This window comes from Martes martes, assembly GCF_963455335.1.
Source record: "Martes martes genome assembly, chromosome: 1".
Taxonomy (NCBI): Eukaryota; Metazoa; Chordata; class Mammalia; order Carnivora; family Mustelidae; genus Martes; species Martes martes.
Window position 1 is genome coordinate 198,977,897 of NC_137888.1, and position 16,726 is coordinate 198,994,622.

Below are 16,726 nucleotides of genomic sequence, written 5' to 3' on the forward strand. Positions count from 1 at the left end.
TCATATTTGTTCATCCTTGCCCTGTACCCCGTTTTCCCCAAATGATTAGTACTATCTCTTGACATCTGTAGGACAGATCTGGGAGATGGAGAGTACAGTGACATCTCCTTCAGAGGCCACAGATGGCGCTCATGAGTCCCTGCTTGAGCTTTCTGTCATTGGTGTTCAGGCCTTAAACTGTGGAGAACTCAGACAAGTACATGGTATTATCCCTCCTCCTTAGTTTTTTTTTTTTTAAGATTTTATTTACTTGACAGAGAGAGAGTACAAACAGGGGGAGCAGGGGGCAGAGGGAGAGGGAGAAGCAGGCTCTCCTGCAGAACAGGGAGCCTGACACAGGACTTGATCCCAGGACCCCGGGATCATGACCCAAGTCGAAGACAGTTGCTTAATGAACTAAGCTACCCAGGCGCCCCTAGATTTTATAATCTTACTGAAGATTTAAAACTTTGTAATATTATTCAAATGTTAAGTTAAAATAAAAGATTCTTCTTTTTTTTTTAAGATTTTATTCATTTATTCGACAGAGAAATCACAAGCAGGCAGGTGGGAGTGGGGGGAAGCAGGCTCCCCGCGGAGCAGAAAGCCCAAGGCAGGGCTCGATCCCAGGACCCTGATATCATGACCTGAACTGAAGGCAGAGGCCCAACCCACGGAGCCAATCAGGTGCCCCAAAAGAAAAGATTCTTAAAAGAATCCAAAATCATTATGCAGGAGAGAAAATAGGAACAGCTAATGTTTTTTTATTTTATTTTATTTTTTTTAAGATTTTATTTATTTATTTGACAGACAGAGATCACAAGTAGGCAGAGAAACAGGCAGAGAGAGAGAGGAGGAAGCAGGCTCCTTGCTGAACAGAATGCCCGATGCGGGGCTCGATCCCAAGACCCTGGGATCATGACCCGAGCCGAAGGTGGAGGCTTTAACCCACTGAGCCACCCAGGCGCCCCGCTAATGTTTTTTTAAATCCAGACTACGTGCTAGATGTACAATTTTAAGGTCTCTCTAAATGCTTCCCTTGCATCATTGAACATAATCCTCACATTAACACTGTGAGGTACATGCATGATTACCCCCATTGTACAGATGCAGAAACTGAGGACAAAGCAGAAGTCAAGTTTCTTGGAACAGTCAAGGTGATAATGTGCCTGAAGGTAGCGTGCGTCCTAAGTACTACCCCCTAAGTACTACCTTAGAGGTCCCACCTCTAAGGACCCTTTCTTATACCCTCTGGACCTCTTGGTCAGTTTTTTTTTTTTTAAGATTTTACTTATTTATTTGACAGAGAGAGATCACAAGTAGGCAGAGAGGCAGGCGGAGAGAGGTGGAAGCAGGCTTCCCACCGAGCAGAGAGTCCAACGAGGGGCTCGATCCCAGGACCCTGAGATCATGACCTGAGCCGAAGGCAGCGGCTTAAACCACTGAGCCACCCAGGCGCCCCCTCTTGGTCAGTTTTCATCTAAATCCCCTACATTCTCAGCCTGCTCTCTGAATGTGGTGCTCATTTTCTGGGTCTAGCTGAAGCTTGGCTTGCTCTGCAGGCTTCTCAAATGGTGTGATTCTTCTCTTCTACCTTCTTGTAACACGGACAGGAGATGGGTAAATGTATCTATACTCCTTAGTACTTCCAGACTGTTCTCTCTCCCTCCTCACCCTTCAAACCTCATATTATTATATTCTGTCAGCCACTTGCCCTCCTTGTTTTAGTTATCTAATAATCCATGAGCTGCTTTCTTCTTCTTTCCACATAGATGATTCTGTCAGTGTCTTGCCCTTCCATTCCTTGACCTCCTGTCTTCTACCCTACTTCAGCCACTCACCACCCCCCACCCCATCATACTCTGAAATGACAAGCATTACAACTTTTTTTTTTTTTAAGGGTGGGGCAGAGAGAGAGAGGGAGAGAATCTTAAGCTGACACAGGGCTCGATCTCATGACCCTGAAATCATGACCTGAGCTGAAATCAAGAGTCAGATGAGCCACCAGCTGAGCCACCCAGGCACCCCAAGCATTATGATTGTTCATACTCCATCAGTGATCCTAATCTCCCACCACCTGCCCTTGCCTGGGCTCTTTTGCTGTCCTGCCCCAACCCTGACAACTCGATCTTCCTTTTGGTTCCTCACTTCATCTTTTACTAACCTTAAATTCCTTGATCAGCGATTGTAACCATTCTGTGGCACATACCCTCAATTTCCTTTTTCCTTTTTCCTGGCTTGTCTAAACGATATTCTGTTTAAGCCCAACTGTCCACTTATTCTGCTTCCGGACCACAGCAATACTTGACTGAAGGAAAACACACAACCCTGTCGACTGATCTCACCTTCTGTACCTGGTATTTACTGCTCGTAGGCTCCGGATGCCAGCAATCCCACTGTGTCTCCGCACCTCTTTCACTCTCCTGTTCTCCCAGATGAGCCTTTCATACCTTCTCTCTCCCGAAACCTGCACCACCTCCTCAATCCTCATGCCTGGCAGATGATTTTGTCCTTAACTAAGAAAACAGAAATGACATAAGGTAGTTTCCATAGACTCCCACCACCACATCTGTCCTTCCTTACCTGACTGTTAGTCTAGTGTCCCCCTGCACACTAGAGTTTACCCCTTCATCCCTCCCGCACTTTCCTCCTCTTGATCCTGCATACTCTTTATCCTTCCTCGGGATTCTTCTTTTCAGCAGAGAAACACAGCATTGACTTCCACTTCTTAAAAAAAAATAAAACTTTTTAAAACCACTCTTCCCTCTCCAGCCACCACCCTTTTTTCCCTCTGTATCCTTGTAGCAAAGTCCTTGAAGGAGTTGTCCATATTCGTTGTATCTAGTTTCTCTTCTTCTGTTCTCTCTTGAGTCCAGTCTAATCAGACTTTTGCTCCCACTCCTCATCAAAACTACCTTTGTGGATTGCTTATTAACATCCTTCAGACCTTCATTTGAAAGACACTTTCTCAGGTCTTGATTAAGACCCAACACACACACACACACACACACACACACTCTGTCTCTCTCTCTCTCTCTCTCTCAGGTCTTGATTAAAACCAACACACACACCCTCTCTCCCTCACTTTATTTTCTCCTTACTGTCTCTCTTGTGCTGTCTCCCTCCTAAGTTATTTGTCCTATTACCTCGTTCCATATGCTAGAGTGTAAGCTCCAATCAGGCAGAGAAGTTTTGTCTGTTTTGTTCATTGATGCATATGGTTAACACTTAGAACAATGTCAGTAAATGTGGATGGATGGATAGAAGAAAGGAACAAAAGAAGGGATCAGAAATCAGGAGGAGAAATTACTGTCGGCGGAAAAAGAAGTCAAGAGACCCTTCTTTCAGGGAGGCAGAAATTGCCCCAGACTTTGTAAAACATGGTTACCGTTTGGCTAGTACCAAAAAGAATGCATTCTAGGTGAAAGAATGTCTTAAGACTCGCATGGGGGTGAACTGGATCTGGCTGTTCTGGCTGGGGGTGAGGAGATGAAGTAAGATTGGAAAGAGAGGTAGGGAATGGTGCTCCTTATGTGATCCAGGGATTTCAGCAATAGCTATCTGTGTGAGGACATGTGCTGTGTCAGAGACTCCAAAAACAACTCAGCATGTCTGACTAATAGTCCGTAACATAAAGCATCATAAAAGAGGTAGCAGTTGTTGGGTATCTCCTGTGAGCCCAGCCCTGTGTTTTATTTATTTATTTAAGGTTTATTTATTAGGGTGCCTGGGTGGCTCACTTGATTAAGCATCTGCGTTCAGCCTAGGTCATGATCCTAGGATGGGATCGGGCCCCACTTTGGGCTCCCTGCTCAGCGGGGAGTCTGCTTCTCCCTCTCCCTTTGCTCCTCTCCCCACTTGTGCGTATTCGTTCTCTCTCTCAAATGAATAAATTCAATCTTTTTATTTATTTATTTGAGGGGGGAGAGGGGGAGGGAGAATTTCAGGCAGATTTCCCAATGAGTGTGGAGCCTGATGAGGGGCTCAGTCTCAGGGTCCTGAGCTGAAATCAAGGGTCAGACTGATCCATCCAGGTGCCCTTCAGCCCAGTGCTGTAAATGTCCCCTCCTATTGTTAATCTTCTACATGATTTTAGTTCATTACCCCCTCTTGCCCCTGAAGTGACAGACCTAGGATCTGGGACGCAGAGAAATAGTAAGAGAGTGGTGGGTGGGGTCCAAGCTCAGACACCAGTGCATGTAGTGGCTTCAGAGATGAGCTGTCCCCTCCTTGATGCTGTCTCGTCATTGCAAAGCAATGGAATTGAAAAGCTGTGCCTTCCATGTTTAAGTTCTAGCAGAACAGTCCTATATCATGTGATAAATTCATTAAATGAAGAGAGTTCATAAATTCTTTAAAGGCACCTTTCTTGAAATAGTCCTAAAGTAGTATTAACTGTCTGAGTTTGAAATGTTAGTCTGATTCTGCTAATTAAAAAATTTCATCCCCAGAAAACCCTTTCTTTTATTAAATACGTGTTGAAGCTTCAAAGCATTTTAATCAGAAGTTGTGTGTTGACATCATGCCATATTTGGGCAGGGAGTGTCTGACTCTGGTGATGACTCTGATGAGTCAGTAGAGTCTGCTGAGACTCTGGGGCCGTGGTGGGCACTCATGTCTGCATGGTAGGTGCTCTTCCTTCCCCAGGTTTCCCTGCCTTTTAAGGCGAACATGCTATAATGGACTGAAATACTGATTTTTGTCTTGATATCCTTTCACAGTATTCAGTATTTTTTTCCACCAGCAGCTATCTTCCAGTGAAGTATGACCAAACATTACTGAAAATAATTTAGAAACCCAGTGTTACATACTGAATTGCATCCCCCTCAAATTCCTGTGTGAGGCCTAACCCCAATATGACTGTATTTGGAGAAAGGGCCTTTAAAATAAGGAGGCAGTTAAGGTTAAATGAGGTTATTGGGGTGGAGCCCTAATCTAATAGGACTGGTTTCCTTATAAGAAGAAGAGACACCAAGAGTCCACCACAGAGACAAAGGGCCGTGTGAGGACACAGTGAGAGGGCAGCTACCCATGAGCCAAGTGAAGAGGCCCCAGGAGAAACAAAACGTGCCAGTACCTTGGTCTTGAACTTCCATCCTCCAGAACTGTGAGAAAATAGATTTCTGTCTTTAAGCCACTCAGCTGGATATATTGTTATGGCAGCCCAGGTTGACTAATACGCACAGGCTGAGTCAACTTGTCATGGGAGCTAGGAGAAGAGCATAGAGCCTCAGGCTGTGACGGGGATCTGTGCTTGTTTCTTTGTAGAAATGAAGGAGTTTTCTCTCACCAGCACATTTTAATGATTCACATTTCTGGGGGCGCCTGGCTGGCTCAGTCAGTGGTGTGGGCATGTCGTGATCTCAGGGTTGCGAGTTTGAGCCCCGCATTAGATGTAGAATTACTTAAAAATAAAATCTTTTAAAAAATGATACATTTCTGGGTGACAGAAGCATCAATTAAAATTCAGAAGAAATTGTGCTGGATGATTTCTTGTCACTTTGTGCAGTTTCATGTTGCTGACCAGTGACATCTGCTGGAGAACTGTGGCAAGACAAGTTCCTTGGAACAAGGGATTGTGCTCCTCTTTCAGTCTTCATTTTCAGTAGGTTTAAGCATCTCATGCCATTTAGTGTTGTTCTTGAGGCTTCGTAGGGGATCACACAGACTCTGGGGCAACAGTCACAGAGACAGTTAAAGATGGATTTTTACATGAAAGATGAGTGGGTGCCTGGGTGGCTCAGGGGGTTAAAGCCTCTGCCTTCGGCTCAGGTCATGATCCCAGGGCCCTGGGATCGAGCCCTGCATCGGGCTCTCTGCTCCGCAAGGAGCCTGCTTCCCCCTCTCTCTGCCTGCCTCTCTGCCTACTTGTGATCTCTGTCTGTCAAATAAATAAAATGTTACATGAAAGATGAGAAAAGTGATTTGGGATCAAGACTAGAAAGAAGTAGAGAGGTTGGGTGGAAACAGAGGGAAGAGGCGAACGGAGGTGAATCTGGAGTTCAAAAGAAGAGGGTAAAATTCAAAAGCAGTTTTAAAAAATAAAATAATGATTTTCTACAAATAGAAACATTAATAATTATTATTAATAATAATTATTAATTATTATTAATAATAATTTTACTGGAAATAACTATTTTTGTTTAAAGCACAGTGCTGTACCTTAAGACTTAAAGACTATAACATCTGCTGCTTCAGTTATGTTAATGTCTAAAAACATAAAAACGAGGGGCACCTGGGTGGCTTAGTTGGTTAAGCATATAACTCTTGATTTTGGCTCAGGTCATGATTTCATGGTTGTGAGATCGAGCCCCGAGTTGGGCTCTGTGCTCAGTGTGGAATCTGCTTGAGATTCTCCCCACCCCACCCCCATGCACCCATGTGTGCTCAGGCACACATACACATGCTTGCTCTCTCTCAAAATAAATAAAATCTTTTTAAAAGAAAGACCTTTGAGGGGTGCCTGGGTGGCTCAGAGTGTTGGGCGTCTGCCTTCGGCTCAGGTCATGATGCCAGGGTCCTGGGATCCAGCCCCGCATCGGGCTCTCTGCTCAGCGGGAGCCTGCTTCCCCCTCTCTGCCTGCTTCTCTGCCTACTTGTGATCTCTCTCTCTGTCAAGTAAATAAATAAAGTCTTTAAAAAAAGAAAAAAAGAAAGACCTTTGAATCTTTTTTTAAAAATAAAAATATAAAAATAAGCTAAGTCACTAAAATACTTTCCTTCAAAAAGGAGAAGCAAGCATGGAAAAAGACTAGCCCAAGACTTGTCATTATCAGTAAAATCCTGTCAGTCTCAACCCTGCAGCCTTATTATTTTAAAAATTTTAAGTGAAAATTTCCATGCATATGCAGAAGTAGAGAAAGTTAGTATAATAACACTCTTGTACCCATCTGTTTCCGAAGTGAGGGTTTTAAAATGCATTTTTCTAAGAAGACATTTCTGAAGTAGAATTTGATGTATTCATTAGATAAGAGGTGAACGAAGAAAGTCATGATGAGTTACAAATTTCTGGTTTAGAAACCTGGGCTGCTAATGACAGCCTTAATCACGAGCACAGAGAACCAAGAGGCTTGCAGTTTAACAGTGTCTGCCGTCAATGCAGCTTTCTCATTACTTCCTCCTTCCTCAGAGCATGGGGAAGAGAGAGAGAGAGAGAGAGCGCAGCAGCGCATGCAGGGGGAGCAGCAGAGGGAGAGGGAGAAGCAGGCTCCCCACTGAGCAGGGAAGAAGGTTTGTGTCTTAATCATTAGGACAGATCTGAGATAAATGTAACTGACCTCATCTTGCAGAATCAGGAATGACTTGGAGAAAGTTAGTGTGTCATTATCTACATCCTGTTGTCACTTCCCTGGCTCAGCTACCCAAAGCCTGGACCAGCCAGGGACTAGGCATACCATCCTGCAGAACATCACCTGATGCTGTTTTAGGGACTAGAATGGTATTTGGCCTCTTAAATCCCTTCTCCATAATTTAAAAAAAAATATTTATTTATTAGAAAGAGAGAGAGAGAGCACAAGAGGTGGAGCGGCAGGCAGAGGGAGAGGGAGAAGCAGGTTCCCCGCTGAGTGAGGAGCCTGATTCGGGGCTCAATCCCAGGACCCTGAGATCATGACCTGAGCTGAAGGCAGTTGCTTAACCAAGTGAGCCACCCAGGCATCCCCCCCCCCCAATTTTTCTCTGTGTAAAGATGCTGGATCCCTGTTGGATGGGCAGAGTATTGATGGCATTACACTACGGGAGGTGTGGCCCCCACTAGAGTACTGTAGGCTAGGCAGGGAAGGGACTCCTGTCTACATGACATACCATTTCTCAGATATTCCACAAGTTCAGAGAATCAATAGGAAAGGGAAGCTGGGATGCAGCTAGACCAAGGCTGCAGTGAGTAAATGTGTCTAAGAATCGAGGAGTTAAATTGAGAGCAGTAGGTATCAGTTTGTCCCCTAGTTGTTAGCCGTCACATGAATGCATTGAGCGTAGGGTTGAGAACCATTTGCATTCCTTGCCTGCTAACTTCCTGGTTTATCCTTGTCTTGTTTCCCTTTGGAAAAATAGATAGGTTAAAAAAACCCAAAAACAACTTTTATATATATATATATATATATATTCATATTTATATATTTATTTTCCCTTCTTCTTAGCTCTCCTTCTTTCTCATAGAAGTCCTTTCTTATGGAAGTGATAGCATATTACATATACGTTCCACCTTACTATTTTCCCCTAGAACTCAACTATCAGCCCATGGAGATCTTCCTCATTCTTATAGCGTATTATTCAAATAGTTACTTATATCATATTTTTTAATATATATATTTTATATATATTTTTATTTTTTTATTTTTATTTTTTTATATCATATTTTTGGGTAGTTCGGTCATTTCTGATATTTTGCTGTTAAAAACAAATGTTCAGTGAATATTTTCTGAACCTTTGAATTGCAACAGAGACAAGTCCTGCAGGCAGCCAAGCACAAAAACCACAGGCTACCTACAAAGAAAATCAAGTTGATTTTAGATTTATATAATATTGTACCCAGAACAAAGACTGACACATAGTATTCATTTTGTTTAAAATTCATTCTTTTTTTTTTAAGATTTTATTTATTTATTTGACAGACAGAGATCACAAGTAGGCAGAGAGGCAGGCAGAGAGAGAGGGAGAAGCAGGCTTCCCACTGAGCAGAGAGCCCGATGCGGGGCTTGATCCCAGGACCCTGAGATCATGACCTGAGCCAAAGACAGAGGCTTTAACCCACTGAGCCACCCAGGCGCCCCAAAATTCATTCTTATTTTTGTCTTTCATGTACAAAATGATGCCCAGCAATTTTTCTTCTAATAATTTTGTAATTCTTTTCATAATTATTTCATATCCGTGTGTTTGGAAATAGTAATTATTTCACAGTTATTTCATAATTTTTTTCATAACTATTTCATATCCATATCCATGTGTTTATATTGCATACATTACACTTTCTGGTTTTGCACCCGAGTAAAAATTCAACAGAGACAACACCTCCTTGCTTGTCCTTGCCACTACTGTGGGATTTACTCTATGATATATTTTACCAGCTCTCTCCTATTTGGGACTACCAATCCCTAGAAAGCTGGCATTTTAGCACTTAATAGAATTCCTGGCATGAGTAGGTACTTAATATATTTATTAATTGATGAGAGGGCTTTAAAAATCATTGTAGTTTTAGAAAACAGTGAGTAACAGGAAACTGTTCATTTCTATTTTTCCAGTAAAAGTACACATCTGTTTTATTCACTTTTCTCTTTGTGTTTTTCTCTCCAAATTTAGTCTGTGCTGAGACCTATAACCCTGATGAGGAAGAGGAAGATACTGATCCAAGGGTAAGAACTGCTGTGAAGGCCTTAGGTAGAATTGTTTTATTCCCTACTCACTCCCCTTCTCCTCATCTACATCCTCAACAAGATGCTATTTTTTTAATCTACCAGAATGACAGATATTAAGAAGAATGAAAGCAGGACTGGTTGAGGTTATGGTAAGATGGGGTACCTAGCTGTAGCTCTCAAAGCCTTAAACACAGTCAAGCCAACTGACTCAGCTGTTACCTGAAGGAGAAGTCATCCCTAACACGCAGCTGGATCCTTCCTGAGGATGTATAAACAGAGATCATTGCCGTGTCATCATAGTAAAAATGGGAATGATACCCCCAAATAGGGGATTGCCAGGGGCTAAATTATGGTACACTCAAATCAAGAGAATTTTCAGCCATTTTCTAAAATAAATAATAATTTAAAAAATTTATCTGGGGTGTCTGGCTGACTCATTTGGAAGAGCAAGTAATACTTAACCTCAGGGTCGTGAGTTTGAGCCCCATGTTGAGTATAGAGATTACTTAAAAAAGTAAATAAACTTTAAAAAATATATATATATATACATACATACATATATGTATGTATATTTATCCATCTGTCTAGTAGTTATTAGTACAAATAATTATTTCTGGAAGGATTATATCCCAGATGTTAATAGTGGTTGTGGCAGGACTACGGTTCACTTTTGATCTTCTCTTAAAAACTCAGATTTTTTAAACTTTTGTACAGTTACCAAATTATTTTTATAAAACTGTATCTGAACCACCATTTTTAAAAGATTTATATTATAAAAGAAGCTTTAATGATCTTTCAAGTATGCCTTAAAATGAGCAGCCCATGAAAGACTTCTGAAGCATTCTAATAATAAAATGCTACCATTGTGTGAATATAATAGATATGTAAATTTAAAAAATTTATTCTGAATATTATAAAATTCTCGATGACTTTTAAAAGTTAAAGCAGTTAAGCAGTTTTTTGGGAGGGGCAGCAGGGTGGCTCAGGAAGTTAACTTAACTCTTGATTTCAGCTCAGGCCATGATCTCAGAGTCATGAGATGGAGCCCTGCGCTGGGCTCCGTGCTCAGTGCGGGGTCTGCTTGGGATTCCCTCTCTCCTTCCCCCTCTGCCCTCCCCCAACCAAAAAAATTAAAGCAGTTTTTTACTAACTTTTCAATATTACAATTAAAACACTTAATCCTTTGACGTCTGTTATTTCTCATCAGATTAAGAAATATACTTCTTTTTAGGTATATCTTTTCAGGTAATCTCCGAATTACAACAGCAATACTAAGCACTAATTATTTTTTTTAGTTCAGTGAACTATTCAGTAACAGTATAAATAATGACAGATTTTGAGCACCCGCTAAATACCGGGTACTGTTTTACATACTGCATGTATAACTTATGTAATCCTTTTGACGACTCATTTAGCAGAGGGCACCACTTCTACTGAACTACTGTTTGAAGTTGGGCACGCACAGCCATTGTTTACTTGCCATCTCCACTTAGATTTCAGTAGGCAACTCACACTGAACGGGAGCTCCTGATGATTTCCCTTTACGTTCTTCTCCACCCACAGTCTTCCCCAGCTCAATTCATGGCAGTTCCATCCTTCCAAGGGCTCAGGTCCAAAACTTGAGGGTCACCCTCAGCTCCTCTTATTTTTTTCCTACCTATGTTCAGTTTTCCGGCAAATCCGATGGGCTTGGTCTTCAAAACATATCCAGCATTCTACTGTCTCAGCACCTTCATGGCTACCTCCCCTGCCAGTCCTCACCACCACCATCTGGCACTGGAATAATCATGGTAGTTTCCTGGCTTCCACTCTTGCTTCCCTCAAGACTGTTCTTCACTCAGTAGCCAGTATGATCCTTTAAAAACATTGGTCAGATCTTTCTTATTCCTCAGTCAGAGCTTTCAGATTGCCCCCATGTGACTAGGGAAAACTTGTAGTTCTGTAACCTACAGTGCCCTCTGCATCACCCTCACCTAACCTGACTTGGTCTCTTCCTGACCTTTCACCCCATGCTCTGCCTGAGTCACACCCATCTCCTGGTTCTTTCTCAGACATGCTCTTCACCTGCCACAGGGCCTTGTTTTCACTTACTCTTCCCTCTGCTCGAGGTGCTCTTCCCATGGAGATGTCCACGTGACCCACTCCCTCAGGTCATCCTCGTTTCCTTTAGATCTTTACACAGATGTCACCTTCTCAGTGAGGCCTCATCTGCCCACTCCACACACACAAACACTTTTTTTTTTCAATCACCCTTCCCTACCTTATTTTTCTCCTTGGCCTTGTCACTCTCTAACGTATTTTACAGATTTATTGGATGAGAGCAGGTGTTTTTATTTGTGCGTTCCCCATGTCCCCAGACGTGAAACAGTGCTGGCACCTAGTAGATGCTTACTATCTGTTGAGTGAACCGATCAATAGCCCTCCGCTTCACAGATGCGGATGCTGAGGCTCCCGGGGGGTAGCTGACTTGCTGCCAGTCACACAGTCAGTGAGTGGCCCCAGGGTGAGAGCTCTGCCCCCATCCCAGTGCCCCACCATGGTCAGGGCCCTGCTTGGTATTTGTATAGAATTAAAGTCATAGTAAACATGCTCTTAATTTTCCCCACTTTTTAGGAGAAAGAAATGTACTGATCTGTAAGTAAAGTCGAATTTTAAAATGGAATAAAAATATTTCCCTGGTTTCATTTGGCTTGACAGGTGATTCATCCTAAAACTGATCAACAGAGATGCAGACTTCAGGAGGCTTGCAAAGATATTCTCCTTTTCAAAAATCTTGATCAGGTAACATTGGTTTTTAAGAATATTTTTGTCTTTCAGCTTTTCTCCTATTTGTCATTCAAACAGTTTTTGTCATCTTAGCCTCAGCCGTATGAGGCATAAAACTTTAGAATCATCCTACTTACAGATGTTTGCATTGTGTTGACAATCATAACTCATAATGAGCTTTTCAGATGACTTCTAGTATTTCTCTGAACTGCTTTGGTACTTCCTCCGAGAATATACCATTTGAGGACAATGCAGTTTGGTCGTGTTAAAAGGAAATGTTCACGTTCGCGTGACCCTGGCTTAGTTTGGAGGGTCTGAATTTATGCTGCAGAGTAATTTCTCCAAAGGTGCTAGTTATGGAGTTCTCTTCTCTGGTCACAGTTAACCCACTGGAGGTGTGTGACTTCTCAGACCTTAGATGTGGGACATGTCTTGTGATTACTTCTCAGCAAAGACCTCAGACATGGGGAGTGGTGTGTGGCTGCAGGGCTCTGGTATAGGATCTGTGCTTGGATCTGTCTTCCCTCCCTTGGGTGGAGATAGAGAGCAGGGGCTACCTCACGAGCACAGAGAATCTTCAGATTTCATTACTTCTCTACTTTGAGAGCCACACGCCGAAGCTACATGAGTGGATGAGGTACCGGGCCTCCTGGAGAATCCTAGAATGTGCAGAGACTAGAAGGATGGGGTTAACATTCCTCTCCTACCCAACTCCTGCAAAGAAGTCTTTTAATGACATCCTCACAACCATCCCTGATATTTGTAAACCAGTCTGTTTGGTAGCTCTGTGGTTATAAGAATAACCAGAACTTTAGTCAGTTTTGTTAGTCTCAGGTGAATAAAACAAGGACCATGACCTCAAGGAAAGGCTGGTTTTGAGAAATACTGGTCTGTGTCTCCTGTTTTCCCTAGAAGATCCATCTGTATAAGTGTAAAGAAAATTTGCTTTTACCTACTGAACAAAAACTCCTTGTAAATTTTGTATCATCAGATGTTCTAAGGGAAGTTGCTGTGTCAATCTAATATTCAGTTTTCTTAGTGTTGAAGAAAAGCATTTTACCATTTTATTCATAACTAAAATGTCAGATGTAATGATTTTTCTCTAAGATTTTTGTCATGAAAATACTCAAATACAATAAAGTTGGAAGACTTCTGCAGGACACACATTTATCCACTGCCTTGATTGTACGATTAACATTTTGCTGTGCTTGTTATATTATATACCATCTACCCATCTTTCAGCAAAGAGGTCAATAAACTTTTTCTTAAAGAACAAAGTAGTAAATGTCTGTCCCAACTACTCAAGTCTGTTATTGCAGCAGGAAGGCAGCCACAGACAGTACATAAATGAAAGGGTGTGGCTGTGTCCAGTAAAACATTATTTACAACAACAGGCAGCTGTTTGCTGGCCTCTGCCTTAACCCATCTTACTTTTTTGGGTTCATTTCAGAGAAAGTTGCAGATATCATTATACCTTCCTTTAAGAACTTTGGCATGCATATCATGGAACTAGAGTTCAGTATTTGTTTACAGTCTTTTTTTTTTTTTTTTTAAAGATTTTATTTATTTGCTAGAGAGAGAGAGAGAGAGTACACACAAGCAGGCAGATAGGCAGGCAGAGGCAGCGAGAGAAGCAGGCTCCCTGCCGAGGAAGGAGCCCGATGTGGCACTTGATCCCAGGACACTGGGATCATGACCTGAGCCGAAGGCAGCGGCTTAACCAACTGAGCCACCCAGGCATCCCTGTTTACAGTCTTTTGATACAAAGTTTGTATACAGTGAAATGCCTGAGTTTTAAGCTCCTCCACTGGGGTTTGAGAAAGGTATGCACTTCGGTAATCCGAACTCCCCAACAGGTTATGGAATATTGCCACCACCCCAAAAAATTCCTTCATGCCCCCTTGCGAACAGTTCAGGCCTCCCTCCTCTCGGAGGCAACTACTATTTTGATTTATTCTATAATAAATTAATTTTGGCTCTCCTAGGATCTCATATAAATGGAATTATACAATATGCACTCTTTTGTGTGAGACTTCTTTCACTCAGCATAGTTTTTGAGGTTCATCCCTGTTGCATGTATCAGTAGTTCATTCCGTTTCCTTTTTTACTTTTTATTTTGAATTCGTTTTAGACTGACAAGAAAGCTGCAAAAATAGTACAGATTTCCCATATACCCTTCATCCAGCTTCCCCTGGTATTAACATCTTAACATAACCATAGAACAGTGAGCAAAACCAGGAAATTAACATTGTTATAATACTATTAGTGAAACAGCAAACCTTATTGGGATTTCACCAGTTTTCTCACTTACAGTTTCCTTTTTTCTGGTTTAAGGATCCAATCCAGAACCCCACATTGCATTTAGTTATTATTTCTCTTCATTTTGTCATGGTTTTCAGTCCTTTCTGGTCTTTCGTAATCTTGACACTTTGAAGAGTACTACTTCATTATTTTATAGAAAGTACCTCAGTTTGGATTTGTCTGATGTTTCATCATCACTGGACTATGGACATACATTCTTGGCTTGACTGCTATAGAAATTACATTGTCTCTTTCTGAGGGCATCGTATCAAAGGGTCTGTGATGTCAGTAGACCTTATTGCTGGTGATGTTACTTCATTCATTTTTGTTGCTGAGTATTGTGCCATTATATGAAAATACTATATAATTTATATAATTTATATATATATTATATATAAATTATATATATTATATATATATAATATATATAATATATATATTATATATTATATATATAATACTATATAATTTGCTTATCCATTTTTTTTTTCCTGTTGATGGATACCAGGCCGACCTATTTCTTGTTTTTAGCTCTTATGAATAATGCTGTGGACATTTTGTACAAGTCTTTTTGTGAACTTTTTTCCCCCATTGCCCTTCAGTAAAATACCTGAGGGCAAAATTGCTGAGTCATAGGGTAGGTATATGTTTGAGTTTATAAAAATCTGCCAGATCTTTTTCAAAGCGGTTGTGCCATTTTGCATTCCTTCAACAATGTATGAGATTCCCAGTTACTCCATCATTTGATAGTGTCTGTCTTTTCAAATTTTAACCATTCTGGTGAGTGTATTTGTTTCGTTTTTAAAAATTTATTTACACCTACATTGGGTGTAAAGCTTACTTAAAAAAACAAATAAAAATATGTAAATAAAATAAAAATTTATCGCCCAAATTTCTGGTTTTAAATTTTCAAATTTACAAAAAAGTCGGAAGAATAATACCATGAACACTCGTGTACCCTTACCTAGACTGACCAGTTGTTAACATTTTGTCACATTTATTTTCTCTCGTGTGTGTATGTCCACACACGTAAGTACATATGAACTGCTTTTTTTCTTTTGTTCTGAGCCATTTATGAATATGTTTAAGACTTCTTGACTCTTAGCCACTAAACACCTTAAGATGTATTTTCTAAGAACGAGGTTATTCTCCTACATTAGCACAAGACCATTAGTAACAGTGATGCAGTAGTGTTATCTAACACCCACTCCATATTCAGATTTTCCCAGTTCTCTACAGCTTTTTTGTTTTGTTTTTCAGTCCTGAATCACATGTTGCCTTTGGTTGTCATGGTGTCATTTTAGTCATCTCCAACCTAGAATCCTCCCCTTACACCTCACTCTATATCTTATGACACTGATGTTTTTGAAGAGTCCAGACCAAAAGAAGAGTTACTCAGAACGAGAGGCTGCCAGTGGACAGCCCACAGGCCAGTTACAGCTAGTGCGTGTTTGGTCTATATTGTACATGAAAATTTGAATTGTTACCTATATTTGAACATGAGATTCTGGCAACACTGGGCTCACATTCCATGTGAGTTTGGAATGCACGTGACTGTCACTTCCTTTTTAGTATTTCTCTTCTTGTACAGCATTCAACACACATGGAACTATGGAACTAGAGATGCTTTTAGTGACACTCAGTTATTTTAGGTAGCACCGTCACACTGACAGACACTAAATCACATGAAATTATGCAGCAGTAAAGTTTTTCCTTGCCACATCTGCAGTCCACATTCTTCCAAGCAGAAAGTCGTTCTTTGAGCTGAAGCTGGTATTCATTAGTACCCCCGACAGTCACTGCTCTCCCTCCCCGACAGGACGCTGCCCTAGACTGAGACCACTGTTTTGTTAAAATTTAATAGCATTGTTTTGTTTTCACTGTACTTACCAGTACAGTTAGTTACCTTCCTGTTAGAGCAGGTAATGATAAGTAAGTAATTGTATGTGTTGTATATACATGTTTGAAGCAGTAGTAGCTGTCCATTAATGTCAGTTTTTGAGTCCCCTTGTGTGATACTTCCCTTAGATTTTTCTTTTGTAGTCATAAAAATTAATGAGCTAGAAACTATTAAATGCTTTTTAAAGTATGAATTAACGGAGGCTCAGAGAGATTCAGTGATGCACATGGCTAGTCAGAGCAGTTGTGCCTCTCTGTGAGGTAACTTCTAAGTCCGTCCCTGCCCTTTAGATTTGATGATCCTTTTAAGATCAACACCTGTAGGAAGGTGACATCACATGGCTTTACAGATGACACAGCGGAGCCATCAAGGCACCTGACAGTCATGTGGGTGCGACTGGGAGGAGGCACACCATGACTTAGATGCC

The 16,726-nt window shown here is 41.2% G+C and overlaps 1 protein-coding gene across 2 annotated transcripts in view; it reads left to right on the forward strand.

Moving 5' to 3' along the window:
* The window catches only part of PRKAR2A (protein kinase cAMP-dependent type II regulatory subunit alpha), a 148,220-nt gene that overhangs the window by 64,211 nt on the left and 67,283 nt on the right, over window positions 1–16,726 (forward strand). For both annotated transcript variants that reach the window (XM_080829099.1, XM_080829098.1), the window contains exons 3-4: window positions 9,277–9,329; window positions 12,030–12,113. In XM_080829099.1, the coding sequence (XP_080685225.1) occupies window positions 9,277–9,329; window positions 12,030–12,113 (137 nt within the window). The remainder of the gene's footprint in view (window positions 1–9,276; window positions 9,330–12,029; window positions 12,114–16,726) is intronic.